Here is a 27,906-nt window from a genome sequence, read left to right as displayed (position 1 = left end):
GAGCTGCCCCAGATGACCAGAGCCTCACCAGTGCGAACCAGCGAGCACATACAAAGGAAGAGTTTCACACAAAGAACGTGCAGGAGAAGGAGGACACGTGAGGCTGTTCGTGGTACATATTTAATACGATGTATGTGATCGTGGTTACAAGTGAGGCTGTTCGTGGTACATATTTAATACGATGTATGTGATCGTGATTACAAATACGTGTTGGGCGCTTTATCTAGAAGTATGAGGCACATAGTACACAACCTATTGGATACAATATCAGAAGATAAACAATGTATGGGCTCAAGCTGACTACTGGGTTCCCAACCCTAGTTTCCACTCCTTTCTCAGAGCCCTGTCTCCTGAAGATGAGCTGCGAGTCGCAGCATTTCAAAAACATGTAGTTGCCACAAATCCTGATGCTACGACTTAAAAAGAAGTTTTGGCAAATGCTCTCCAGGTGGCTGACTCTCCAGTGACAACTTTCTCAGCATCTCCCACTGTTTCGCCTAGACGGTCTCCCAGGTAGGTGACTGCGCTCAGCGTCGGCTATTACGTAATCGCGGTTGGACCCAAACTCGTGAAACGCTTCCCTGAAGGGAAGTGGAGAAACACTTACAAGCTGAGAATGAGGGGGGGGAGGGGGGACAGCCCCGGGGAGAAAACGCATAACTCGCACGCAGTTTAAGAACCCGGTATAGGTGTTAAGAGTTTGACTTGCAGCTTCTCTACTAGCTAATAAGATGACGATGATTATTATCGAACCGCGAGGTGAGGATGACATTGCAAAGCTGTCTCGGGACTGCTCTTTGCCCTTCGCTCTCTGCCCTGAGTGTCCATTCAAAGCTGCAGGTGTGTCCTCGTTGGAGGAGCTTATGTCCAGCCAGGTAAGTGACATCGGGGAGCCCGTCCTTGGGCAGCTGCCGCTCTGGTCGGCCCCAGAACCTGCTGGGGTGGACGTGTGTATCACACGGGCAGCGGTTGCTAAACTGCTGACCAGGAACCTTGTCCCAGGTGCGGGTGAATGACACACCTGCCTGGTGGGATGGAGCCCGGGAGACCGGACGCCATAACGGACGGGGTTGCTTTCGGTCACGGGCGGTAACGTGTCCCCAGCAAGCTGCTGGGCGCCGGCTCTCACCACTTCCTCCCCTCCTTCCTCCCTCTTTTCCTCATGACTCCGTCTCTCCTACACCTGCTAAATTCCCGGGAAACGGACAGGGGCCTGCTGCAGGGAGGGGCTTCAGGGGTAAACACCATAACAAGAGCCTTTAAAGGATTTGCAGCTATCTCATCTGTGATGGGACAGACGGCTTGACAGAGCCCTGCCTGGGGATGCTTACTAGTTCACTGATGGACTGGCCGATGGTCAGGTTTGGACAGAGGCTGTGGGCAGCTGCTGTTCTTTGGGAGGCGGCTGTTAACTCAGAGGACACGCCCACCAAGCAAAACCCGCGGCTTTGCAGAGGACAGTGAATACGGCTTCCTTCCCTGACTTCTCGTCGCTCACTGGGACCTGAACCCACCGAGAGGCTGATTCGCACAGCAGAGCAGGGGCGGTGGGCTCGGGGCAGCCCGGCAGTCCATCTGGTTTGAAAACAGTTACTGAAACGCCCCAGTGGATTCTGGATTTCAGTGTCTATCTGGGAGAAAGGAAACGTGTGTGTGCGAGTGTGTGCACGTGTGTGAGTGTGCGTGCGCATGTGTACACATGCGAGTACATGTGAGCGCACACGAGCATGCATGTGTGCATGCGTGTAAGTGTGCACATGAGCATGCGTGTGTGCACGTGTGCAAGTGCGCACACGAGCATGCCTGTGTGCATGTGTGTGCAGGGCTGTTCACACCGCCGAGCGCCGCCTGAACCCTGATCTGCTCCGGACTCGCCGGTCTGTCTCTTTATCCAAGTCCAGCTCAGCCCCAGATCTGCCACCAACCCCAAACTTGTCACGCGCAGGCAACAACCTGACTATGGGCACCTGGCTCAGTCCTTGGTCTCCCTCGAGGAGGAGAGGCCCCCACTCCTGCCCCGCTGACCACAGCGCTCCACGTCCCAGGCCATGTACACTGCTGTCACGTTTCCACACAGGAGGACACGCGCACACCGTGGGGCCACGGGCTCTGTGCTCGGGGTCCCCGGCCCCAGGCGACCTACCCAAGGGTGGGGTGGGGGGGAGAGTGATAAATGATGCTACATTTCCTAATTTCCCAGAATTATGAGAATGTATTTTCTTTGTGTTACCATGGGAACTTATAGTAACAGTTTTCCTTTTTTTTTCTTCTAAGTTTAAAAACACTTTCACAGATGCAGGTGGTGAGAACTCTGTGACCGCAGAGCTGACCTGGCCTAGCTGTGATGACTTGGTGCCGGGGCTTCTTCGAAACGAGCAGTATTGACAAACAGCGACGAACTCATGCCACACATGCAACTGTTGGCCATGAAGCCCGTCACTCCAAGCCATTTCAGGACGTGGAAAGGCAGGCGTTCGGGAAGGGCATGCCGCTTCGAAATGACAGAAATAGGAAAAACCTGACAGGCGCGCTCAGTGTCTGCCGGGAGAATGCAGTTACGCAGCCGCCTAACTTCCCATGTTTTCAGGAAATAATTGAGTAAACGGGCTATGAACGTGTGGAACCAGGTGCGTGTGGATGGACAAGGGCCGCAAAAGGGGGACGTGCAACACCACACGGTGTATGTAATCCACTTCCACGTGTCGGAATTTCATCGGCCCCGTCAAACCGCTTACTCAGCTCACTGAGTACCTGCCCTGGGTTACCCCTGACACAGCTCACTGATTCCCCTTATTACCAAGTCGTGACTCACTAAATCTACTGAAGAGAAGGAAAAAAAATTCTAGCAAGACTTACGAAGTGAAACACAGAATTAAAAGTCTAAACCCATGGAAAGGCCACGGCCTCCCCACCGGCTATGTGAGCAGGCTGGGGTGCAAGTGTGCACTTCGGTCATTGGCCTGACTCCTGACACTGGGGGGGATGCGGGGGCAGCGAAAGCTCCCACTATTTTGCAAAAACGTAGGGTCCTCTAAAACTCCACCCCACTTTGAAAGCCCCTACAAGCTGTCCAGTCAATTTTCCAAAGATAATTTGGGGTTTGTGAGATAATCGCCATTTACTGAACAGACGGCATCGCAGGATCATGACTATCTTAGGCTGACAGGATCACGTTCACATGTGGCCCTCCTGATTTTCAGGTAAGTGAACACTGCAGTGGACGGCAGCTGATTTCAATGACTTGAGTTAAAAATTTAGAATTTTACCCCAACACGGATTGAAGATAATTTGAAAACGGAAACTCTGGGCCTACGTGCTGGAGGCACAGACACACCTGTAACAGTCTGCTGTCGGTCTCGGCGCACGATTTCATAAAGAGCAAGCAGCGGCGTGGGCGGGGGGCGAGGACGGAGCGAGGGGGACCAGAAGTCACTGTGCTCACAGAGACCACGATCCTACGTCTCATTCACAATCTCCAGCCGACGTGAAGACGCCCCAAGGGGGAGACCGGTACCTCAAACAACGCATAACGCATCTGCCTAACAAGTCAGATGGTGCTGCCTCAGACAACGCTCCCTGCCTCCTATCACCCAAGGTCAGAGGTCACGAGGGGGTGACCGCTACCCAGGACCTGAATCAAAGCAACAAGCGTGCCTGGTTAATCACCCGTGACACCGGCCTGCCCCGTCTGTACCCTCTGTGTTGCGGGTCAGGCCAACCTGGGAGACCGTGGCCTGAGCTACACCCCAGCGGGCGGCAGCACCGGGAATGTCTCCTCGCCTGAGGCAGAGGCTCCCGTGATTCTGATGGGGGCGGTGATGGCAGCTGACTGAGAGGCGCTTAGCTGGGAGGGGGCAGGCGGAGGGGCTGCGAGAGCGGGGGAGTGACAGCCGGACCGCCCTGCGTGGGTCCCAGCGAAGCACGGGGCGGGTGCGGCGGGCTCGGGGGTCGGGGTCGGGGTCCGGCGCGGCTCCTGGTGGCCTCACGGCGCAGCCAGGCCGTGGCCCAGCAGCTCGCGGAAATGTGGGGAGCGGACGAAGCGCGGCAGCGAGTCCTTCTCCATCAGCGCTCGGACCCTCTGCTGGGCCGCGTCGAAGCTGCTGGGCGAAGGCTCCGCCAGGTTCTTCAGGGTGATGTCCTTGGTGCAGTGGTCGATGTTCACCTGTGGGCCGGGGAACGGGGTCAGGAGCCTGCGGGGGGTCGGGGAGAGGTGGGCCTTCCCACCCACGGACACACGGTGGGAGAGCCTTGAAGGGTGACAGCTGCCGCCCCACCCTGAGGCCCAGGGGGCCACCGATGCCCCACTGGGCTCAGGCCGCAGGTCAAGACCCAGCCAGTGACAGGCCGTGCGGAGCAGACCCTCGGCCACTGCCACACGTGCGAGCCCTGAGCACAGGGGACCAGGGACCGGCCTCCCTGTGGGGGGAGGGCACTGTGCGCGTCGCAGGCGTAACGGTGACGTGGCCCCTCAAGGTCACAGAGCTAGGAGCGAATCTGGAAGCAGACGCGGATTTCAAATCCAGGCGTCGCGGTCTCACGGTCTGCCTTCGGCGGTGTCGAGCTTCACGCCCCGCGGAGAGGGGACAGGCGAAGGACGTGTGGCCGCAGGGCCCTGGGGAGCCGTGGAGCGGGGGCAGAGGCTGTGCTGCAGGCTCGTCCAGGCCCCGGGCTGTTCCCTGCCACACTCCGTCGCATGAGACAGAGGGTGAGCTAGGTGGTGGCCTTGCTCACATGGCGGCAACTCCAAACACGACAGAGCCGGCCCTAACCTCATTTTCCTAAAACGCGATACGTTTAAAACTCTCAAACACGCGGTGTCCACCAGGGAACACAGCTGCTCGCCTCCCTATTTCACGAGCCCAGACCTCTAGTGAGTCATCCTCTACACGCTTGCCTGGAAAACGCCGACCCGCTGATTTTAAGTACAGCTGCATGACAGTCGTCAACGTATGAGTCACCTCCCTACTGAGCCGCACGGTCACGTCCCCTTCCAACCTTAGTTCCCACCCTTTCCACCACGTCTCCGTCAGCCCTGCATATCCAGAGAAAGAAGACTTTGCTCCTATTCGCCTGGGTAAATCTGCTGTATGTGTCAATCTGCTACTCGTCAATAAAACAGTACATTAGGTCAAAATACAAGATCTGAAGGGTTTTTAAAGCAATAACAGCTACCATATGTGAAACATACTCTGGGACACGCTCCTGCACGTGGGAGGTTTACAGTGGCGGGGACGGGGCTGGGGAGCTTCGGTGAGAGGCCTGCCTGACATCACGCATCTGGGAGGGTCTGGGCCGGCACGCCTGCACCCGCGTGTCTCAGATGCTCGCGGAAGGCGGCCAGGACCAGGATGCACGGTCGCTCTGAGCCCGGCTTGGAGGCGGGCGGTCTACCTGGGGCCCACAGGTCCTACGGGGCCCTGGCCGGCTTGCTCTGGGGGCTCAGCCAGGGTTTTATCTACTTTGAAACTGCACTGTTAACGTCGCGTGCTTCACGATGCCACCAGCGCTCAAGCGAGGAGCCTGCAGAACATGTTCTCCGGGACCCCAGAGCCACCGGCCAGTCTGGACGGCCCCACATGAGCACACTGTGACGCACCCTGGAGCCCGCAGAGGGCAACGTTGGTGGGGACTGGGGGATCCAGCCGGAGTCAGGAACCGTGTGTCACATTCACCATGGACAGGTCTCCTTGGTGACATCGTGCACAGACGGAAGGGTGGCCCGGCAGGGTAGTGTCAGAGCCGGGAACGTTGGTGGTGAGCACAGGTGGAAGGCGGAGAAGCAGAGGCGGCATCTGGAGAGGACCCTAAATCAATGTCCACAGCCAGATCGAACCCAGTCTCCCCCAGGACTCGGCTGCCTCGACCACAGCACCCTACACACCCGCACTCCTGACCCCCGCCTCTGTCACGGAGGGAGCTCAGCTGTCAGGGAAATAGTCCATCCGTCGAAAAGATCTGCCCTTTAAGAAGGACCAGTGACGAGCGATTCATAACCCAAGGGGTCAATACCGAACAGTGGAACTCCAAGAGTCTGGAGCGCCTGAGCGAGAAAAGGGACCTTATGGAGCGGGAGACGGGGTGGGTGTCCCTCTCGAGTCATCTAAGTGGACTGCTGCTCCCTACGGGGCTTGCTCGGACCCCTTCTGTGCTCGGCTATGAATCCCAATGATGTCCGGACTGCACTGAGGGGCATGCCCCGGAAGCAGAGTGAAATGCCACGGCCGTGTCCCTGTGGCCACCCCGAACCCTACGAACCCTCGGTTTTCACAAACAGCGACGAGCAGAACACTGCCCCAGAGCTGCCTGACATCGACGCCCGTCTTGTCTTAGCCGCCACTTCGGGCATGTCACCTTCCAACGTCTCTGGTGCTGTCTTGTGCTAATCTGATTTTCATGAGCAGATACCCTGTTGTCCCAACTAAGGTGTAAATGGCAAAGGCCTGGGGGAAACAAAACGGACGGAGGGGAGCAGAGAAAAAAGGGGGCTTTTCATGAACAAAGAAGGAGGGAAGGAAGGGGAGGGGAGAGGAAGGAAGGAAAAGGGCAGGGGGACCCGCCAGGCACCCTCAGTTCAGACCCCGAGACGTGTTTCGCGCCTGCTGGTGACTCCCATCCTCACACCCCTGCGGAACTGTCTTCACTGGCCCCGTTTTCCCAAAGCAAGACACTCAGTTCGGAGAGACCCAGTAACTCACGCAAGGTCACTCGCACGCACCGTCCCCCCTGCCAGACCGTGGTCCAGGCGGGGCTCACGCTCACAGCGGCTCGGCCACACCACTCTGCCCTCCCGTCTGGCAGGTGTCTAAGAAAGGCGGCCCACGCCCAGACCACAGGGGGCCCCGGGCTGCCCCGCCCAGCCCCCAGCACCAACCTCTTTAGGCGCCTCGCTCTGGATGAACTCCTCGTAAATCTTCTGTGCCTTCTCAGCCATCTTGGCGGGCGACTTGGTCTTCTTGTAGTCCTCACAGGCCATCCAGAAGTCCAGGTTCTCCTCACTGAACTCGGACCTCAGGAAGCTTTTGAAGCTGGCAAGCCCATCTGGCAAGCAAAAGGCCTGGCTGAGGAAATTTATCTCTCCCCCATCTATCAATCACCTATCATTTACCTATAATCTATTATCTACCTATCTATCTACCTGTCTATCATCTATCTATCCACCCACCACCCATCCACCTCCCTGCCCACCACCATGTCCTGCTGGGTTCCCTAGGCTTGCTTACTGTGCATTTCTATTTCTGTCACTTATGTAAGAACCTTACAAACTTTAACTCATTTACTTCTCATCACAAACCTAAGAGGCAGGTGCTAGTAACAGCCTATTTTAAAAACGAGGTCAGAGAGGTCGAGTAACCTGCCCTTAGGCCACCAGTGGGAAGTGGCAGAGAACCCCGGTCCACTATCATCGAGGGGCAGAAGGTTTCTAAAGGGAGGAGAGAAGATTCCTGTCTTCCACAGACCTGTCTAGCTGCAGGCCTGCCCTCAGTAACACGCCTGGCGTGTCCCTCTGCCTCCCAGGGCAGAGGAGGGACTGTCACCGGCCCACTGGGGCCCAGTGATCCCTCGCTTGCTCTGCCGGGCGACACTCCTGTGACCTCTCAGCTCCCCTTGGGGAACATAGTCACGTGCGACTCCACCCCCTTCGACCGAATCTCAGTCTGTTTCTCTGTCCCTCAGTGTGTCCCCTGCGTAAGTGTCCGAGCAGGGGTCGTGGCCTCGTACGTCGATTTTATACAACACGACCCAAATCCATGTGACGGTTAAACCGTGTGACGGCCTTTTTTCAATTTACCGTCCACACGGTTTTACTGTCTCTGAGTCTCACACAGTCCCCGGCAACCATATCAGCTCTGAAGAAGCACAATGCCTACGCGATGATGAGACCGAACGAGGGTCCCCGGCGATTTCTGTGTTTAAACGAGTCACGCTGCATTTTCATCCCCTGTCCCTGTGCGTAGCCGAAGGACATTTCTTACTGGACACCACCTAAAAATACCTCTGGGGCCAGCGGTCGTATGATGAGCAAGTTCCTCTAGAAGCCTAGCAAGGAAAGTTACTTCGAAGCCATGGGAACGTGTGACCCTGGATAAGATCGGATGCGGTCCCCACCTCCGCCTGTTCCCTGCTGTGGTCCCAGCACTGTGGGCTGTGACCTGGTGGCGTGGGCCAGCACACGTGCTGAACGAGGAACAGGCCACGCCTCTCCGCCGGGGTTACGTCTCTGCCGTCTCCACGTGGGCCGCCAGGTGCCTCCGGCTGCCAGGAAGTGGCCTAGGAATAAAGCCTCGGCCACGCTGCCCAGTCGGGAGTCGAGTGCGCGGCACACGTCTGTGGCCAGTTGACTGTCACGAGCCCCACTTCCCCACGCCTGTCAGGCTCTGCGAACCGCCCGGTCCGCACCTCTGCAAGGGAGAGTGTCCGGCCCTCCCGGACGCCACCGACGCCCTGAGGAACGGCCGGCTGGCCGAGGGCGGGGTCCGTCTCCTGGCACTGGCTTCGTTACCCTCTGTCACCCGAGGCTTTCTGTCCACACACACACCCCTGAGGCCGAGGCTCCCTCCACTCCCTGGGCCTGGAATGCACGCGACGCTGTCCCTTCTCTCGTCTGCCTTCGGAGGATTCTCAGGGGGTCCCTCACTGGGGCGAAAGTGGCCCCCCCAAACTTCTCCACCTTCACAGGGTTTCTACCAGCCCGTTCCGCAGAGGCTCTCTGTTGACTTCCCATGCCTTCTGGGGAAGTTCTCTTGGGTCAGAATCAAAGAGACTCCAGGCCAAATGTCACTCTCTGCAAGGAACACTGCCTTGGCAGACGGGCCCACCCGCTGCCCACTCCACAGCCCACCTTCCCGACAAACCCCACGCTCTCATCCAGCATCCACCACGAGGGAGCAGAGGGGCCCCTGACCCTCTGCCCAGCGGGAACATTCTGGGCTGCGACCCCCACGGTAACCCCAGGGCCGGCCCCAGTCACTGAGATCACCGGGGACATCCATGCAAAACAGAATAGCAGCCCTACCACAGAACAAAACTGAATGCGCCTGCAACACCGCTCCGGAAGTAAAAGGGAGTCAGACAAATCCAAGTCAGTTTGGTATAAAGGAAACATATGAAAACTAACTCAGCAAAAATCTCTTCTCCTAGGGGAAAAACAGTGCCCGGCACTCATGGCTGCTGAGGTCCGTGACACAGCCCCGTGGATGCGAGTGGGCTGCCCGGGGTGGGCTGCCCGGGGTGGGCCTGCCACCGTGTCACACGGAGACTCGGGCATGTTGGCTGGCCGCTCTGAGAAACAACGGCTGTGCCTGTGCTGGGCTCTAACAACGCCGCGACCGTCAAATTAAGTTACGCGGAGTGCCGCGACGGCCTGGCCCGTGGCTGCCGCGTTCACTATCATCACTGCTTCAAAAGACACCGGCTTCTCCTAAGATGACGACAACGATGCCCCGGAAAAGAGCAGGGAGAAAAACAGAAACCAGAGAGAGGAGCCGGAGCAGAAGGAAGACAGACACAGACAGAGGAGCCGGGCCTGGCCGGCCCCGTGGCCCGCTCGGCCTCTGGGGCGTCTCAAGGGAACCCTGCGACAGTTCGCAGTGCTGGGGAAGGGGAGCCACACGCAAACGCCTCTGCTGGGTCGTGTCTCACTCTGGCTCTGCGGACGTGGATGTCACTGACTTACTGAAACTCCCACGTGCAATCTGTTTCTGTGTTTAAAGAACAAACACTGGTTACGTGACAACGCAAACAGATGGGGCCACCCACTGAAGACGAAACAGAAGAAATCGATGTGCTTTCGGAACACAGTCAAAAGCACTGGCGCCCAGGAATGATCTGAAGGCGAGGAGACGTGTCGGCTGCAGAAGATGGAGCACCTTGGTGGACTTATGTTTTTAGAGGTTTGGGGCCAACTGATATCATTTCCGCCCAAGTAAAATTAAGAAAAAGGAGGATTTAAGGAACGCTTGGGGAACTATATCAGCTGTGAGTCAACAGCCTACACCAGCCCAAGAGTTCCTTATAAATCGATGAGACTTAAATGGTTTATCAAACCAAACGTGCAAGAAGAGATGTAGTTTTAAAAGCACACACTTCTCAAATGTATCTGTCTTCATTCCCTACTTTGCATGTCACAGCTCATGCGAGACCATGCGTTTTAGCAGATTAAAACAAGAACATCTCATAAGAACTGGGCTGCCAAACCTGCTTAAAGTTACTCATGATGTACTCACGCTAGTCTGAACGGAGACTGTTTCAAGGAAATAATTTCGACTGTAAGAGTAAGTGATCAAATGCTTTTCCATGCATTGCTTGGGGAAAATTAACTGCCCCAGTTTAAAAAATATTACTTAAGAGGATAATTCTATAGAATTTAAGATTATACACACACATATGTACACAGACACACATACTGTACATAATACGTACTGAGTATACAACTAAGTGAAATATTTTCTGTATTCACACAAAAACACACACCTGCATATACATTTTCTCTTCTGAGAAGCAGGAAACATTAGACTCAGACCTCAAGTTCACGCCTGTTTGCAACTGAAAGATTTCAGCGCCTCCACACCTGCCCCTGCTCTGCTGCTGCCCCCGTCTTTCTCACCCAGTAGCTCCTGGCCCTAAAAGCCCGAAGCACAAGAACACGTGGCCCTGGGCACCAGTGCGACTGAAAAGGGTCGCATGCGGGTACACGCATGTGTATCCTTCTCCCTAAAGGCTCTGAAGGCATTGGGTGGTTCTAGTAATCCTCAGATTTCCTGATGATGGCAACAAATACCTGGACCAGGCACTTAGTGTTCATAAGGTATCAGGACATCACCTGCCAGGTTGCTATCGGCCCCAAAACAACTGCGGAAGACAATGGAGACGTCAACTGATAAACAAAAACATTTTTCTCTTACTTGACCTCATGGAATTTTGGGTCCAAGAAGCAAAATGAATTCATTCATCACCTATTAAGTTAGTAATCATTGATTGGACACTTTATATGTGTCAGGGCAGGGTACTCTGTTTAACACAAAAAATAAAAAGAATCAAAATTGGATAAGACTAGGCAAGTTCCAAATTAGAGGCTTTGGTGTCCTGCCTCCGAATATAAGACATTGATCCTATCGCAAGTAAACAGAAGCTAACCCACCGAAAACGAGGCAGAGAAATGCGCACGAACACATGACATGAACACGCGTTCTTTGTTCCCTACTCTGTGCCCATGAATCATGATGGTGCTGTGAGAAACAGCTTTTACATCTTTATTTCTGCAAAGCATCTGACAAAGTTTCACATACCAGTCTTGCAGTGAGGATGGAGAAACACAGGCTGCATACCTTAAACTGAATCATTTTTAGAGTGAACTAGTCAACAAATATTTGTTTTCCCCATACTGTGCACTTCCTGCTGAAAAATTACCCAGATCAAAAAGACGAAGTCGTGGATGTCAGTGAATTTATAACGTATTGCAGGAGCCAAGACAAAGAGAGCGCAGAGCCAGCAGCAAGGATTAAGTGGCACGACAGACGTGCAGACAAGTCCGTCTCTGGAAGCTCCGAGGGAGGATGCCCGGGCAGACTGGGCATCCGGTATCTAGATTCGCTCTGGCAGGAAGAATTTCAACACATCGAGACATGGCTGCAGAGCACTCCTGCCAAAGGGGTCACACGCAGAAACCCCGCATGAGACAGAGAGCAGTCCAGGTGGCTAAGGAGCAGCCGCGGGGTCTCGTGGAGAACCTGATGCCCTGGGAACTGGACCTTGACACTGCAGGCCCTGGGGGTCAGTGGGTGAGGGGGAGGCAGGTAGTACCAGGTGGGAAGGACTTGCTGGCACGTTTGTCATATCTTGAATGGAGATACAAAAGGTGTCCTGCCAAAAGGGGAACCCGAGGCTGGGGACATCACAACCCGGGCCAGAGACAAAAGCAATCAGTGCAGCTTGTACTAAGACCTACTATCCACGCAGGGACCTGTACACCGCCACGTCGGTCACCAAGCCACTGAGGCTGGCTGCAAAAGGCACAGTCTCTGCTGCCGTGCAGGTCAAGCCATGCACCCTGTAGGCACGAGTCCTCGGGGCACCCACTCCCCGTCTCTCCACCACACCCCCTCGTATCATCCCTTGTTGAGATCATTTTGGAAAACTGAAGAAATGTCAAAACCGGGGAAGGGGGACACGGGCAGTTCAGGGGTGTCCTGGCCTCTGACCTCCCCGCCTCCGCTGACCTGTGCAAAGAGCTGCGCACACTCACAGTTATTCTGCAGGAGCTTGTCCAGGGACTCTCGCCACTGCACGGCCTCCTCCAGCGACGGCCTAGACCGAGAGGGGAGACAGGACAAGCGGACAGCGTGAGGGGCGCGAGCCGCAGGCAGCGAGGACCCAAGGACCCCTCGGGAGGGTCGTGTCCTCCCAGCCACACGGCTGACCGCGCCCACGTCCCGCTGCCCCCTCGCCAAGGCCGTGAAATGCTGCCCCATGGTGGGGACATGGGACACGCTGTGAGCCCACATTCGAAAGGTCTGTGCGTTTCTCCTGCCCGGCTGGGCCAGGACTGTGACTTTAAGAAGACGTAGGTCGTGAGCAGGGACGCTGTGCGCAGGTGCCCGAGACGCCGGCACGGCCATCAGGACTTCGAGGCCGGTGAAGGTGTTTTTCCCAAGTTGGAATTTGTTCAGTTCTTGTCTAGCTACCGTTCAGACAATCCCGGGAGACTCCTGCTTCTGGGCTTTGAATAACATCTTCGGGTCTCAGCTGCTCAGCTCGGCAGCCAAGACGGATGAGACAGTCCCTGCCTCTGCTTCCCAGGCTCGGCCTGGCCGTGCTGGCGCCGTGTTCGCGCGGGCGGTCTGGGACGGCGGCACGTTTCGGCTAAAGGACTGTGAGGGCTCCCTCAAGTCTCTCTCCCCCACTGTAGGACACACACAGATTTGGAGTCGTAATTCTACGACTCTTCGTAAAGTTTTATGCTTTTACCATCTGAAGGTTAAACATGCCAAAACCGACAGCGAGAAGCCTGGTAAAGTAACCTCAGGTGGCTTCTCCTCCCTTCCTGGTCTTAGCTCAGAAACTCGACGCTCACTCCTGGGTGATCTGTCTCGACTAAGTGACGTCCCTGCTCTCCCCACTTCCTCCGGCCGGTGCGATGGAACACGGGAGGAGGAAGGACCAGAAGGGGTCACAGGTCCGTCTCTTTGTTTTCCTGCCTCATTTTATTTCTGACCAGAAAAGGACCCGTCTGCCAGCGCGTCCGCTCGGCGTCGCGTCGAGAACGCCCCTGCGTGCTGTGCTGTCCCCCCCACGTGCTCGGCACGGGGCCTTCTACATCCTCATGTCGAGCAGCGGGCTCGATGCTTAGCGAGTGAGACACTCACCCCGTCTCTACTGCTCATTTGCAGAAACAGCAGGACATTAAGGGACTGGACCAAAGAAACAGGCCTGCTCCACGCGCTGAGCCTCTAATTTTATAAATACTGTCGCGTGGGGACATTGTCCTCTCGTTCCCGTTTCCTCTGGCTGGTATAGAGGGACACGGGGAGAAGAGGTGACCCGAGCCAGGGAGAGCACGTCCCCAGGTCCACTGTGTCCCAAATGGTCTTGTGGGAACCAGACTAATGGTCGCTGTTGGCAGCACGTCACAGCCAAGATTCAGTTCCTGAAAGGGACGTGTGCACTGCCCGCTCGGGGGCTAAATGAGTCCAAATTGATCCAAGGACACAGTCAAGTGAGACTCATCCCCTCAGTGTGAAGCCCAGCATGGAGATTACCAGCCCGGGGCAGCAGGCTCGTCCCCTGCCAGTTCTCAGAAACTGCCCGCCCTCTGCGAGTCTGACTGCTCTGGGAACTGGGTGGATTCTGATCTAAATGAATACGAAGAGCCCTGACCACGGAGATGGGGCGTCTGTGTGGGCGGGGGGGGGGCGGTTCCAGCGAGGTGAAGAGTAAACACGGCAGAGGTGGCTGACTGTGAGCCATCTGCACCAAGAAGTGACCGCTCCCTGTGCTGTGCCCACTGAGTCCCTCGCCCACCCACCCGGCACAGCCCGTGGCCCCCGTCCACCCTACACAGGTGCGTCGACGTGATGTGGGCGCTCGCAACGCTTCTGTTTGCCCACAGGGAGTCTGGCTGCTGAAAGCCACAAATAACTCAAACTCAGGTTTAAAATGGTCAGCCCCAGGAACCACCTCCACAGCTACGGGCAACCCTGACACTTACTGGCTGCAGCCATGGGAGTCTGTTAATTCATCCAAGCCCGTGGACTGCCTTCCCTTGCTTTTCTAATCTACAGTCCCCGGCACCCACATCTAAATTCCCCTGGGAACGGCCTCACGTGCTCTCAGTCCCAACGCAGGGAACGGGAGTCACATGACTCAGGGGCACGGTACCCACAGCCCCGCTGCCCGCCCCCTCCTGCAATGTGACCTGCCCACGACCTGTCTCCCGCCCGCACCCACGGCCACAGCAACCCGGGCAGAGAGAGCTTCCTGACGTCTGTCTATGGGCCAAACTTTGTGCCGGCACCTTTAACCCTCACAGCAGTGCTCACTCTGCAGGCCCCTGGTCCCAGGCCGGTGACACTGTACCTGAGCACAGCCAGCCACCATCTGGGTGTGGAGCTCCTTCTAGAGTGACAAAGTGGTCAATCAAGAACAGAAGACGGAGTTACAGATTAGTGACGTGGGCAGGGAAGAGAGGAACGTCTAGAATCTAAACTAAGTTGACCGCGAGCCACGGCGAGTTCCTACGGCCTGGATTTCTGTAGAAGGGAGAGGGGCTGGGAAGACACTTGTCAGCGTGGAATGTGGGCAGCCATTTGTGCCAGTGGACGCGGCTCTGGAGGGGAGGGATAGCTGGCCTTGCCAAAGGCCGCAGCAGACGCTGTCTTGGGGGGCAGGGATCTATCTAGGTGTCTTTTTGTCTATTTTTTATTTTTTTCAATGGTTTAATTTTTTTTCCTAATGAGAATAAAAATGTGTTTTTAAAAATATAAAATGCTTTTCTGAAAAGGGATTGCTTTTTTTAAAAAGCAGAGGGTGTAAAAATACATTCTGTCCGGAGAAGGTTTATTTTATCTTCTGAGGTTTGTTTTCTTCTCTGAGAGGAGAACGTGAGTACAAGGCAGGCACGGCCGAGTTTTAAAGTGGGGCGGGAGGCGTGGCAGGGCGAACCGTCCCCTCCTGTGGGGCGGAGGTCGGGGAGACTTGCTGAGGCGGGGGTGGGAAGAGCGAAGGCTGAGATGCCCTGGGGACGTCTCTGGGGGACGGGAGATGTTTACAAAACATCTGGGAAAAGAGGGGATGGGAGGGGAAAGAAGAAACAGCCCAGGAAAGGTCAGCCAGGTGATCTCCCCAAACTGCTTCTCTCTGAACCCCAGAATGCTCAGGCGTCTGCGTGGGGTGACAAGGCAGAGGATCGGGGTGGGGCGTGTGGTCCTGTGTGCGTGACAGCAGTGTCACGTCGTTCACTTTGAAACGGACTTTTTGATCAGTGGCTGCTGTAGACTGTAGCCCTTCTCCCCGGGCCACCCCGCCCTGGCCTTGGCAGCTGCACACTGAATAGCCCCACTTCTGGAGGCGGGGAACTCAGTGACTTGCCGGTTTCAGCCGGGACTCCACCCTGACATCCTGAAAAGGGGGACAATGGCAATCGCGCCGGTGATGGAGAGAGAGAAAGAGGAAGGACCCGGGCGTCTGTGTCCCAACCAGCTGTGTTACCCGGAGCCAAAGTAGACCGGAAAAACTGGCCGATTCACACAAATCGTTTAAAAAAGAGGAAGGAGGTTGGAGGGCGTCCTGGATGACCGCCAGAGTCCATGATTCTCAGCTCCCGGGAACGGGGATCTGAAGTGCCGTGACTTGCCTTCTCCCATTTCCACTCCTCTTGCTGTCTTTCCAGCACGCACTTCATCACAATATGGCGGGACAGAGCATCAGCATCCCAGCGATAGCGGCAAGAGCCCGATAGGTACGCTGGGGCTGAAATACATGAACGCCCTGAGCCAGAAGTGGGTGGAGTGTGGTCGCGTGTGCATGTGTCGTGTGTGTGCATGTGTGCATGTATATGCGCACGTGGGGGCGGGAGGAGAACTCGCGGGCACCTAGCCAGATGCTGCATCTGCTGTGCCTGAAACCAATAATAACGTGTGTGTAATAGCAGCAGCGTGCATGTGTGTGTGTGCACACGTATGCGTGTGTGCATGTGCGTGCACGTGTGGGGATGAGAGGGAGGGCCGCGGCCTGGCCAGATGCTGACCCACGGACTGGGGGAAATTGCCCATAAGTGTATTCAAGAGAAAGAGCTGCTCATGGGTTTACACCACCAAGGGACAGTCTTCCGTCCCCTGCTGGGCCTGGGAGGGACGACCAAGGCTTGGTGGTTTGTCTCGATGTCGGCCCCTCCCTGCTGGGGAAGCAGCCCCGAGAGTCCCAGCAGAGGGGGCCAGTGTTAATGGCCGCCCGGCCACAGGGCAACGAGTGGACGGGCATCTCCCACCACATGTGGGATCGATGCGGACGGGGATGAGGGGGCCGGTGGCATTTTATAAGCTTTGGTCTGTCTCTCCAGCCAGGTCTTGCCGGGCACAGCATCGTGCTCCAGACGCAGGGGTCCAGAAACATGCTCACAGCCGGGCAGGCTGTGAGGACCGCCAGCGCGCGCTCGGGGGTCTGTGGGAGGGGTGGCGGGTGCGCTGGGGCCGGCCCCGGCCTGAGGACAGAGCTCAAAGCCACCTGAGCACTCACTTTTGGGTCTTGGCCGGCTTCTCACTGCACGGAGCGACAAGGTCGACAGCGGCCTCTGGCTTCTGGAGGAGAAGTCCCAACTTGGTCTTGATCTCCTTGGCCCTGAAAGGAGGCGGAGGGGAAAAGGGACGCGTGAGCAGCAGGCCTGAGGAAGAAGCTCCTCTGTGTGCCAGAGAAACGGAAGTGAACGAAAGCCCATTTCCTCTGCGGCAGAAGGCACGCGCTCGCACAAACGGGGACGCCTGTTCCAACAGTTCCCATCGCTGCGTTACCGCGTCCCTGGCTAGTGTGCGCGATCGCATCCTAACCCGGATTACTGCTTTATGAGCGCTGTTCATGTTTCACATGGCAGATCCTGCAGTATCAGCCCCACTTTATGGAAGAAACTGAGTGACAGTTTGCACAACTCACTTGAGAAGCCAGCACGGGGTGGGGGCAGGGACCAGAGCTAAGCCGGCTGACTCTGGAGTTCGCTGGCAGGGCCATGCGCTGTGCTGCGCTGCCCACCAGCCTTCTGAGGGCTCCGGTCCCTACTTTGCCCTTAATTACACGTCTAACACTGGAAAAAATCCTCGACTCTTACTGCCAGGCCTGTCCCCTCATCTGTCACATGACAGGCTCAGCCCAACGTGCCCTTCAGCCACTTCTAGCTACGAAGCTAAATCACGCTGCTGGGTGATGTGCTCCCCCAGAAAGTGCTTCTCGTGCACGTGGCTTTGGTCAGTCCCCGGGCCCCTGCCCACGCCCCTGTGCACTGAGCCGTCAGGGACAAGCAGCGGCTGCGAGTGGCCGTGTCGGCCACGCTGCACTGGCCCCCACCGGCGGCATTCCTGTGGCACGTGCAGTCGGGGCAGGGGGCCCGGCTTCAAGACTGGACTCCAAGTCGCCCATGGCTTCACCCCAAGTCTGAGCTCAAGGAGCACCAAGCAAATCCCGAGCATGACTCCATAGGACAAGCCGCTGTACCCCGGGGAGAGCCAAAGCATCCCGTCACGGTCACCCTGGCATGTCACGCATGCTCATAGAACAGTCACCGTGCTGCGTGACGGCCGCTGACGTGTGTGTCTGTGTTCCAAGCTGGACTCGGGAACCCGTTCGGGGGGCTGAGCCTTAAGCCCCTTTGATCTCCCGTGTAAAGCACAGCGCATGGCAACACCACGACACCCGGACACACCGCCCACGCGAGCCAGACGCGTCTCGGTTCTGGGCCCCGCAAACACGACTGCCAAGGGCCTCCCCCGACCGCTCTGGCCGAAGCCTGACGGAGCCAAGGTGGGAATCCACGGCGGCCCTCGTCCGTTCTCACGGAGACGGGCCACGGGTGTGTGCGGCACGCGTGGGACGTGTGACTATGGGTGCGGGGAAGCCGAGAAAGTGTGCGACGCACACACCCGCCTCAGTGCCCACAGCACAGCTCCCCTCACGAGCACCAGTGTGACATTAAAACTGTGACTTAGTTACTGTCTTCTCATTTCCTTCTGCACCTGTCCTTCCCCCAGAACGCTCTCTGTGGCCGAGGCCACCTGGGGCCATGTCATGGCAGACCGGGCTCAGTGAGCACAGCACCAGGGCTGGAACGAGCTCCCAGCGGAGGAAGCAGAAATAAAACCCGAGACTCTGTCTCAGGCTCTGCCAGGCTCGCTCTGCGAGTCGCTCGGATTATCCGTTTAGTTTCTTGTTTGTTTGTCTGCCCAGAAGTTGGGGCCGATGAGCTCGACATCCCGGCACTCGTGGTCCCGCCCCGCCTGCTGTGTGGCGCTTCGGCCAGGAGCTCGGGCCCCAACACCCCATCTGCTCTGCAAGAACGTCATCCACTCACGGGCCCTGCCGGCGCAGACGCCCCCACGTCCCCATGCAGAAGGGGCACCTGTCCCGGCCTCGGCCCTGACCTGACGGCCGACTTGGCCTCGTTCCGAGAACGGCCGCTCCGGACCCGGTCCCGCGCGCTCGGCCTTCAGCGCCTCTGCTTCTCCAGGGTTTTGCCTGGTTTTTCCTCTCTCCACTCTGTTCCCTTTTTCTCTTTTGCTCCGTTTGAGCCCTCGGCTTTCGTGAGAGGCAGAGGGACACGTGAGCGTGATGGCCTGGTGGACAGGAAGAGGACGTGAAGTAACGCGGACATGGACAGGAAGGGGACGTGAAGTAACGCGGACATGGACAGGAAGGGGACGTGAAGTAACACGGACAGGGAGGTGTGTGTCCTCAGTTTCACTCATCGTTGCCGACTTAGCCAGTGACGACGTCTGCTGTGCTGTCGGTTCCCGGCCAACGGCCGACACGCACGAGCGTACCGACGTCTCAAACTGCTAGACAACCTCCCGCAGCCGTCCAGGGCGTGGTGTCCAGAGGGTGGCGAGACACTGGGCCGGGGCTTCTTGGAGGAGGCAAAGGTGGACGAGGAGGAGCAGAGGGGCCGGTGCACGCGAGGAGCGTGGGGGTGGCGAAGGAAGGCCCGTACGGCACCCAGCCCACAGCAGATCCGGTATGAAACACAAACGAGGTGCCCTCGCTGTGAAGGGGGGGCGACCTGTCTTAGGCACCCAACATGCTTCAGGATTTTCTGTGGCCAGCTCATCAACATACATGTATAGGTTAGCGGTCAGTGCTGAGGGCGCCGCGTGGCATGGAATCGCGCTCTGTAATGTTACGCGTTCTCGCGACTGCTCCGTTGCATCTGTCCGCTGATCCTCATCACAGCGCCCTGCACTGAGTGCTGCTTAGTAAACGTTTACTGAACGGGTCAATGTATAGAACAGGATGGGATGGGTGCAACGGAACAGGACGAGTCAGAAAGATCTGTCTGACACACAGAATGAGCTCCTTTCCACCGGAGGATGATGCAGCTCGTTCCGAAGGCACAGAGCTGGCTGCTGGGGACACCTGCCACAGGATGCCACAGACTGTGAACCCCGAGGCCTCACTGCCACCAGCAGAGCCCAGGGCTCCGCTGTCACACCCCCCGCCCTGTGCTGCTATTTAAAAATGAAAATCTAAAATAAGAGTACTATTTTTCCAAGCACTGGCGTCCCCCTACACAAGGGTTCCCATGGAAGCCGAGCTATTTCCCATGCTTCCGTGGCCTGGCCTGACATGCTCATCACTCAGGGCAGGTCACGGAAGGAAGTGACGAAGGGACAAGGCAGACCGGACAGAAGCGGTCTAGTCCCCTTTGACCTTCAGTTCCCTGTCTCATTCAAAGACTGTTGGCAGGATTTCTGGATCTTGGTGATTCGGTTTGGAAGCTGGACGACGAATAGTGTGGGAACATGGTCCCCAAGTTGAGGAAGACGGAAGTGGACATTTGTCTTGGGTTCCAGAGTCGGAGGGCCTGGGGTGCCCCTGTGCTGCCCTGCTCAGAGGGGACCACGGTCAGTGTCCAGCTGTGTGTGGCCCCCACGCCGCTCAGATTACGAAAGGAGGAAATGACAGCGGAGATGCAGGCGCTGTGGCGGGCAGGAGGAGAGAGACCTAATTAACGTCGGCCCGCATCACGCCACCTAACGACACAGCGGTTCCGGGACACGATGTGTCCACGCGCGCCAGCCCAGGCAACAGATACAAACACCAGGCCTCCCACAGTCAGGACGCCTGGGCAGCGCTCATTCCCGCCTAATTAGTAAAAGGGTCTGCTGCTGAGCAAAGTGACGACGTGACGAGGAGCAACACGAGGGCTGTTTTCTGGCCTGAGGACAGAATTAGATTTCAAACCCTCTTTTCTCCTGTCCGACCTCCTGTAACAGCACCCGTTATTCTCGAAATGTCTGTTTTCTACTTGCTGGCTCATGTGCTCGTCTCCACGTTCGCTCACCTACCAGACTCACAGCAAGCACTGCGTCGGGCCTGTACTAGAGAGTCGGGTTTCACAAAATTACGAAGGCAGTTTCTGGCCTCGAGTCGCTTCCGTCCGTAAAGACCCGTATGCATCGCCTGCTGGGGTGCAGCTACAATGGTGGAACGAACCCTTGACTCAAGGACAGCACCCGGGGACCCAGGGACGTGGGGACACAGGGGTGCTATTGCGCCCCGGGCCGGACACAGAGCTCATTGGTGCCACTTTGCTGGTGATAACGCCCCGCCTTGCAGGGCGGAGATCAGAACTAAGCGAGATAACATCAAATAGCATCAAAACCTGGCCGAAGGTGAACTGAGGTGAGAAGGGACGTGAGCCGGTGACACCGTGGTCAGGGTGAGACCAAAGACACGCGGGCACCAGCTGTGCGGATGACACACACATCCCATGGTCCGAGTGCGCCAGACAGGCTGCAGCGAAGGCCCGGTCCCGGCCCGGTCTGGGGCCACGTGCCCTCATGCAGCGGGAACTCGCAGTCACTGTGACTGCACAGCCCCCACGCAGGGTCACGCGGCCGGAAGCCGTTTTCACTGATTGCTGCTTCCAGCCTCAGTTCCCTGGCTTTCCCAGAAGATGTGGGATGAGATGCAAAGTTGGGAGAAAAATGCCATCTTTCCCCAAAATACATGGCCTCCAGAAGGGAACAGTATGGCAGCGGGGCTGAGGGTGTGCAGAGGGTCAGTCACTGACCCGTCAGCTTTTGCGGGCTTGATCATGGGGCTGGAGAGGGCGGCCGGTGTGACTCGCCCTCGGCTGGTGAGTGAGGCCAGGGTTCCCGCTAGCACCCTAGACGCCACCCAGCGCCTCGTCCACGTTCATGCAGCCTTCGGCTCGTGTCGAACGTCTGTGCTCTACACATACGAGCGACAGAAGACGACCAAGAGCAGACAGCCTGCTGATCAGGGGGTTCAGAGACCCTCGACCCACCTTGGCGTGACCCCATTTTGTGTGGTCCTCGGACCTGGGTGGGGACTTGGGGACACCCTCTCAGCCTTGGGGGTGGGGTGGCTGCAGGTGAAGAGGACGGGGGCCCCTCATTCCTGGGAGCTGAGAGGACAGAGGGGACTGTGCCCCAGCCGCTCCCAGCGTGGGCGCCATGCGCTGGACGCAGGGGGAGCTTCGTGGACACGATGTGACACAGGCAAGGCCGTGGGGACTCCGCGGGAGGCCGTCTGCAGTCAGTAAGGGGGCTCGAAGGGCGGATGAGAGGGCACCAGAGACAAAACCCCCAGGTCACGCATTTGTGACAATGGACGCCTGCCACATGCACTCTATCAGACTGCTCCACGGGATGGCTCATGTCCCCCGACTGGTCCCTCTGTCTCTAGGGGTCCCATTACGTGCATTTGCAAGAAGTGCTTTTTCTTAGCTGGAGCCCAGTCGATTTCAGAAATAACACTAGTTAATGGCTAGTGTTTCTCAACCTCATAAGAATTTAATGACAGCAAAGAACGCATAACCTCATTGGGGTCCTTGTTTAGCCACTCCAGTGGCACAAAGGCCACCGAGGGTGTTTGGGTACTGGCTGATACTAAAGAACTGTTGTTCGTTTTGAAGTGTGATCGTGGTTTTTAACGTCTTCTGATGTTCTGTAAAGTGTTCGAGTGTTTTTAAAAGAGATGCTGCTGACAGGACGAGGGGCGGGCTGGTGAAGCTCTGTACTGTCTTGCACACTGCCCTCTGCTTAGAGCCACACGAGGCCAGGGTGCAGGCGGAGGGAAAGAAGCAAGTTTTATCAAAGGCCCTGACTTTGTCCTCACTTCCTGCAGAGGGGGCAGGAAGCGGGAGGAAACGGATTATTTAATGGGATCCACCTGCTACGAACTAGGACCCATGCAGCACCTCTCCCGACCAGACGACACCCTCGTTTAGTGACGAGAACGTGGTGCTCAGAGGTTCGGGGACTCTCCCATGGGCACAGAGCAAGGGAGAAATGGGGCAGAGCCGCGGTCTGCGTTCCCCCGTCCCCCACAGCAGTGACGGTCAGGCAGAGCATGGGCTGGGGACTCAGCCCTCCTTCCTCCGGCTGTCTTTACATTCCTGAAACATGCCATCTGCAGAGTCACGGCCTCAGGCAGCCGAGAGCCATCGAGCTCTAGCTGTCCTTACCCTCTGGGGGACTCGGCCTCAAACGTGCAGGCCCAGTGTTACCTGAGAACTGACCCCCAGGTCTTCAGAGGGGAGAGACAGGAGCCTGGGTCACTGGCCTGCAGCCACATCTTGGGTCCTGGCCCTACGACTGAGCCTGACTGAACTAACTGAAGTCTGGTTCCTTGGCTTTCCGGCTGGCAGGACAGACGGAAGCGGTTAACCCTGGCCCCGGAGACAACCCTGCCCTGGATCACATCCCTCCCATGACAGTGTGCGGTCCTCGCCAAAAACAGACAGACGAGATGACCCTTCAGGTCCTCCTGGCAACGTGCTGGGTCTGACAGCATTCTGAACCGGGCCCTGGTGATTCAGCTCTGCCAGGGCGAGGGAACGGCGGGGTGGGGCGGGGAGGCAGCCTGGAACACGGAGCAGCCCCTCCGTGGTGGCGATAGGTGGTGACGAGGACAGCCAGCTGACAAGAGCTGGCTCGGAGCAGTTCACCAACAGCGAAAGGCTTCGCAAGGCTGCCCCAGGGGGCTGCAGACACGCAGGGGCTCGCCCCTCTCGTCCCGCAGGAAGCCCTCCCTCCTGCAGCTGTGGCCGAAAACACCATGGCTCCCTGTCCCTCTTCCCAACGTCCTTAGAAGCCGAGGGAGCCCCAAGTGCTCCTTGGGGGTGGGCCTGCGTCCACGTGCTGTCAGTTCATTTGTGCATTCTTTTGACAAAACGTCACCATAGTGTGCCCACCGTGTGCCAAATGCTGACTGACCCTTTGGTGACTGAGATCATTAGGCGAAGGGATGCAGAGCCTCCCCCGAAGAAAGCTGAGCTCGGCAGAGCCGGGGGAGGGGAGGGACCCGACACCCTCCAAGCAGGCAGTGCGTACGGGACGGCGACCCGAAGGGAGTTCCGAGCTCCCACTGGCGTCACCGTCACCGTCACGCCTGTGCTGCGCCGGCCGCGCCTCCACCCTCTGCCCGCAAAGGCTGCAACTCGGCTCGGGGGGAGTCTCCCCCTTCCAGTCTCCCCCCTCATCACCTCTGGCTGAGTTCTCCCTGAACCCAGAGCCCCACGAGCCCATGCCCCTCGCCCCCACCTGGGCTCTGTGCATTCATCTCCGCCAGGGGGACCGGTGCTCGCTTCTTCACCCCCCGACTGGGCTGGCAGCTCCTGAAAGGGATCTGGTCCCAACGCCTAAGGCAACTGTGACGGCTTGAAAGGCCATTCAGGGACGTCACCAGAATCATTTCCTCACTAAGAACTGAGACCAGCTTTTCTGAACGACACCCCCCAACTCCACCAAACAGCTCACTCACTTCCTTGGCATGACAGATGTTCACGGACTTATCTGCACCCACTTCACAAGAGTCCCTGTCACCTACAGCAAGCTTCAAATTCACAGTCATCACACAGAGCGTGACCCTCAACACAGACAGAGGCTCTGCCACGGCATCCTGGGCTTCGGGGAGCACCCTGCCTATCACTTCTGCCAGCTGATTAAGCCGGTCTTTGGTCCCCTCCATGCTTACCTTTCCTGCACGCTTGCCCCAAGGACATGCTCGTGGCTTGAGAAAAAGCAGGATTTACTCATCCGGCAGAGCCCGGAGCCCTGGCCCCCTCTGTGGCTTATCAGCCTCAAAAGGAGACGCATGACTGCTGGCCCGGCGCGTTCGGTCACTCTGCTCTAGACCGTCCGTGCCGAGACCCACGGGGATCATGGAGGTCACGGAGGTGGCGGCCAGCTGAACGGTTGGTGAAACAGCAATACAGAAGCAGAGCATCGCTTCCCCGTTCCCGTTCTGTGGCTCCTGAAATGCCCAGCACTGCCACACGCACGACGGCCACCACCAGCGGCCTCCAGGACGTCCGTCCGGCAGAGGCCTGATCTAGGCCAGACAGCTGCGGAGGTGAAGGGATCAAGACGCTTTGTCAGCGCCCCAGGGCAAACTCTCCGGCAGGAGCCGAGTCCTCCTCGCCCCGTCACCCCTCCTCGGTTAGGCAGGGACTGGACTCGGCGTCAGATGGCCAGCACCCACCACGCTGCCGTCTTTCCAGCACGGTGACGTGACGGCGTCTGGGGGGTGAACGGCTAACCCAGGGTTCACGCGCGAAGCAGGAAATGCGACTGAGAAAACAGGGAAACGTGCTCCTGGGTGCGAATCTAGATCCTGATGGAACCGAGCCTGCTCCTCGCCCGCACGCCCCCCGCACGCCCCCCGCTGTGACAGATGACAACGTGCTGGCCACGTCTCTGTGACTTCTACTCCACGTGCGACGCTTCGGGAGGGCTTTCCATTGACAGCAGCTTGTCTGTGATGCACACACGCTGGACTCGTTCGCTCTGCGGCTTTTTAATTACCTCCGTCTGAGCCTTGAGGCACACCTACGTTTCTTTCGCGGCTCGGACAGAAGAAACGGGAGGTGAGGAGCCCGTGGGACGAGGGGGCGGAGGGAGGGGGCAGGGGCAGAGCCAGGGAGCTGGGCTGGGGACCAGTTGTTCTGGTGCCACGTCCCCAGGAGGGACAGTCTCAGGCTCCTCCCTCAAGGGTGTGCTGACAGCTCCACGTCCCCAAACTGTCAGGCCAGGCAGCACCCACACGGGGAAAGTGACCATTTGCAACAGTGACAGAGGGTGAAAAACCACGGAACAGGAAACGATAATGGCAGGGCTGTCCCACACGCCCGTGACGGAAAAGGTTCGGGCCCCGCATGCTGAAAGCCGTCCCTGCCACTCCGTAACATCCCACGCGACGTCCCAGAGCATAAGAACTTACTATGCATTAAAAGACACAAAAGGCGACTCAACGTTAACGAACGGTAAAACGTCAATGAAGGGGACATTTCATCCGTGTCCTGGGAAACGTGACGTCTGCTGCATCGACTGTTCGCTCAGTGCCGGGCAGTGTGTCACAGGCTCACAAAATGCCTGGCGGCTGATGTGACAGTCATTCTAGAGTCAACAGCTCCCCGATACTGCGGTAAGATTTAAGATTTTCCCAGTAAGAACAGAGCAGTTTGACTAATGAGAGGGCCGGGGCGGCCACCGAAGCGGCGGGGAGAGGCGAGCTGCAGCTCTCGGGCTGCGGTGGACGCCGGCACGCCGCCTTCGCGCACATTCAGGGGGCTTCGGGCGCCTCTCACCTGCCTGCGCTGTCTCAGGCTTTTCAGGGGAGGGACAGGCTGAGGGCCAGTGTCCGTCAGCCCCTAGAGACACCCGGCCTCTGTGACTCAAGCACTGCTGGTCCCTGCTGCGTCTGTTACGAGCACGCTGCGCTTCGACAGCAGGGAGTAACGCGGGTTTATTCCCAGTCACCACACTTTGGTAGGAGACAAGTCCGTTTGCTACAATGTTGTCTCTTTAAAAATCATTTCGAGGTTATTTCTAGGGCAAACGTCATCAAGAGCAAGCCCTGAGCACGTACGGGACAGGAGGGGTCGCAGGTGCCCACCGAAGCCAGCCTTCCCGGGGGACGCGCCTGCAGCCACGGAGCCAGGAGCATAGGGCCACCTTGACGTCTTGTGACTAACGGAGGCTCAGCTCAGTCAATCACACCCACTCCTAGGGAGTCAAGACAGGAGAAATGCCCCTCCATCCCCTTTGGTCTGGGGGGCCAGCAGGGTCTGTGCTCCTGACTCGCCGGGGCCCTAGGGACGCTCCCGGGCGTCGGGGCATCCAAGGGCCTCCACGGCACCCTCCATTCACCTGGAGAGGATGCCAGCTGACAGCGACCTGTGTGCGAGGGCTCTCCTCTGTCCAGCTACCCGCTGCGTCTAACAGGGTCATGATGCCGAGAACCTGAGACCCCGACCCCCACCTGCCCCAGCCCAGGCACACTAGCACGGGGTGTGGCCCAAGGCCCCAACGGTGTTCTGATGCTGTCCACGGTATCACTCAGCCTGCGCAAGCCACAGTGAGCGACACTCAGGAGCCGCGTTTACAGAGACCAGATAACCTGCCCACCAGTACGGAGCGGGCCAGGCCCCGGGCAGTCTGGGCTGCTGTGGGGGCTGCGGCCACCTGTCCCACCTGCTCCTACCCAAGCCCAGTGGCGTCCTCCCCAGGAGACGCCCCCGTCCCCACCCGCCAGCCACGGCCAGGCCCTCACCTCTCTAGGCACGACTGGGGCAAAGCTGCAAGTCCTTTGCACATCCTGGCAGGCGGCTCCTCGCTTCGAGCTCAACTCTTAACAGCAGAGCAGTCTGCAAACTTCCGAGGTGCCTCCCTCTGCTGACTATATAGAGAGAGGCCCTTCCTAACGCCGCCCCAGCCAATCCGGGCCTGGGCCGCTGGCAGGGACTCTGGGGAGAAGGGGGGGCCCCCGCCTGCCTCCTGTCCCAGGCTCGGGCTCCCTCCCACTGGCCCCACCCACGCCGGCTGCTCATCTGTAAGGTCAGCAGGACCCACTGGGACTCTGGAGCCCTCCGCCAATCCCTGGGCTGTGCCAAGAAGCAATTACGAAGCCCCTCCAGGCCCTGCCGTGTCACAGGCGGATAGGACTGCAGGGCCCCGTGACACTCAGTCCAACCCTGTTTCACTGGAGGACACAAGAGGAGCTGAATTATAAAATATTTAGCCTAACCCATCGGTACTTGCATGTGCTACCTTTCAGCAGTGTTATTTAAACCCGATTACTAAGAAGTGGCGGGGAGGGCTTCGTTTTTGAATTTTACTTTTGAAAAGTATAATTTTTAAAGTGAAACGTCTCATTGTAGACCTATAACTTAGTTGCATTAGTTAAGATAATGAGGTCTGTAAATTTTAAATTCTGTTGAAATTTGTTGTCTATTCGTTTTTGGTAAATATTCCTCATATGCTTTCTTCTTGTTAGCTGCAGGCAAGGTTTGACACAGCTGTCTCTGGTGTAGTTATGCATCGTATTAGAATCTCCACACTTTTTTCATCTATCAGTTCCTGCTGGAGATAATTTACTATTCCTAACATGAGAAAGATTTTTCACTTTCTTCTAGTAACTGAGATGGTATTTGCTTTGTACACCATGAAACTGTTAGATGCCTACAAGGTGATGATCTTGGTACCTTTTAATTGGTGGGTTTTTTTATCTGTCGATATGACAATATCCATCATGGTCTTTTTCAGTGATTTTCGTCTGATATTAACATGTCTACCTCGCCTTTGTTTGATTAGTAGGTAGTTGCCTGTGTTCATCATGTTTTTGTTTTTTTTTTTTAAATTAAAAAGTACATCTGTTTCCAACCCGGTAGTCTACGTCCCTCCGTAA

The 27,906-nt window shown here is 57.3% G+C and overlaps 1 protein-coding gene across 1 annotated transcript; it reads right to left on the bottom strand.

Moving 5' to 3' along the window:
• Positions 1-626: 626 nt before the first annotated feature.
• RGS5 (regulator of G protein signaling 5) lies at positions 627-27,111 on the bottom strand. The gene is made up of 5 exons (XM_039839816.1): positions 26,773-27,111; positions 16,729-16,830; positions 12,242-12,303; positions 6,872-7,038; positions 627-4,162 (listed from the first exon to the last, which is right to left on the bottom strand). The coding sequence occupies exons 1-5, from the start codon at positions 26,814-26,816 to the stop codon at positions 3,983-3,985; spliced, it is 555 nt and encodes a 184-aa protein (XP_039695750.1). The 5' UTR covers positions 26,817-27,111; the 3' UTR covers positions 627-3,982.
• Between the last annotated feature and the right edge of the window lie 795 nt (positions 27,112-27,906).

Source organism: Pteropus medius, unplaced genomic scaffold, assembly GCF_902729225.1.
Source record: "Pteropus medius unplaced genomic scaffold, Ma_sr-lr_union100, whole genome shotgun sequence".
NCBI classification, from domain to species: domain Eukaryota; kingdom Metazoa; phylum Chordata; class Mammalia; order Chiroptera; family Pteropodidae; genus Pteropus; species Pteropus medius.
The sequence above is the reverse complement of the archived record's forward strand: the minus strand, read 5'-3'. Positions and strand labels throughout refer to the sequence as shown.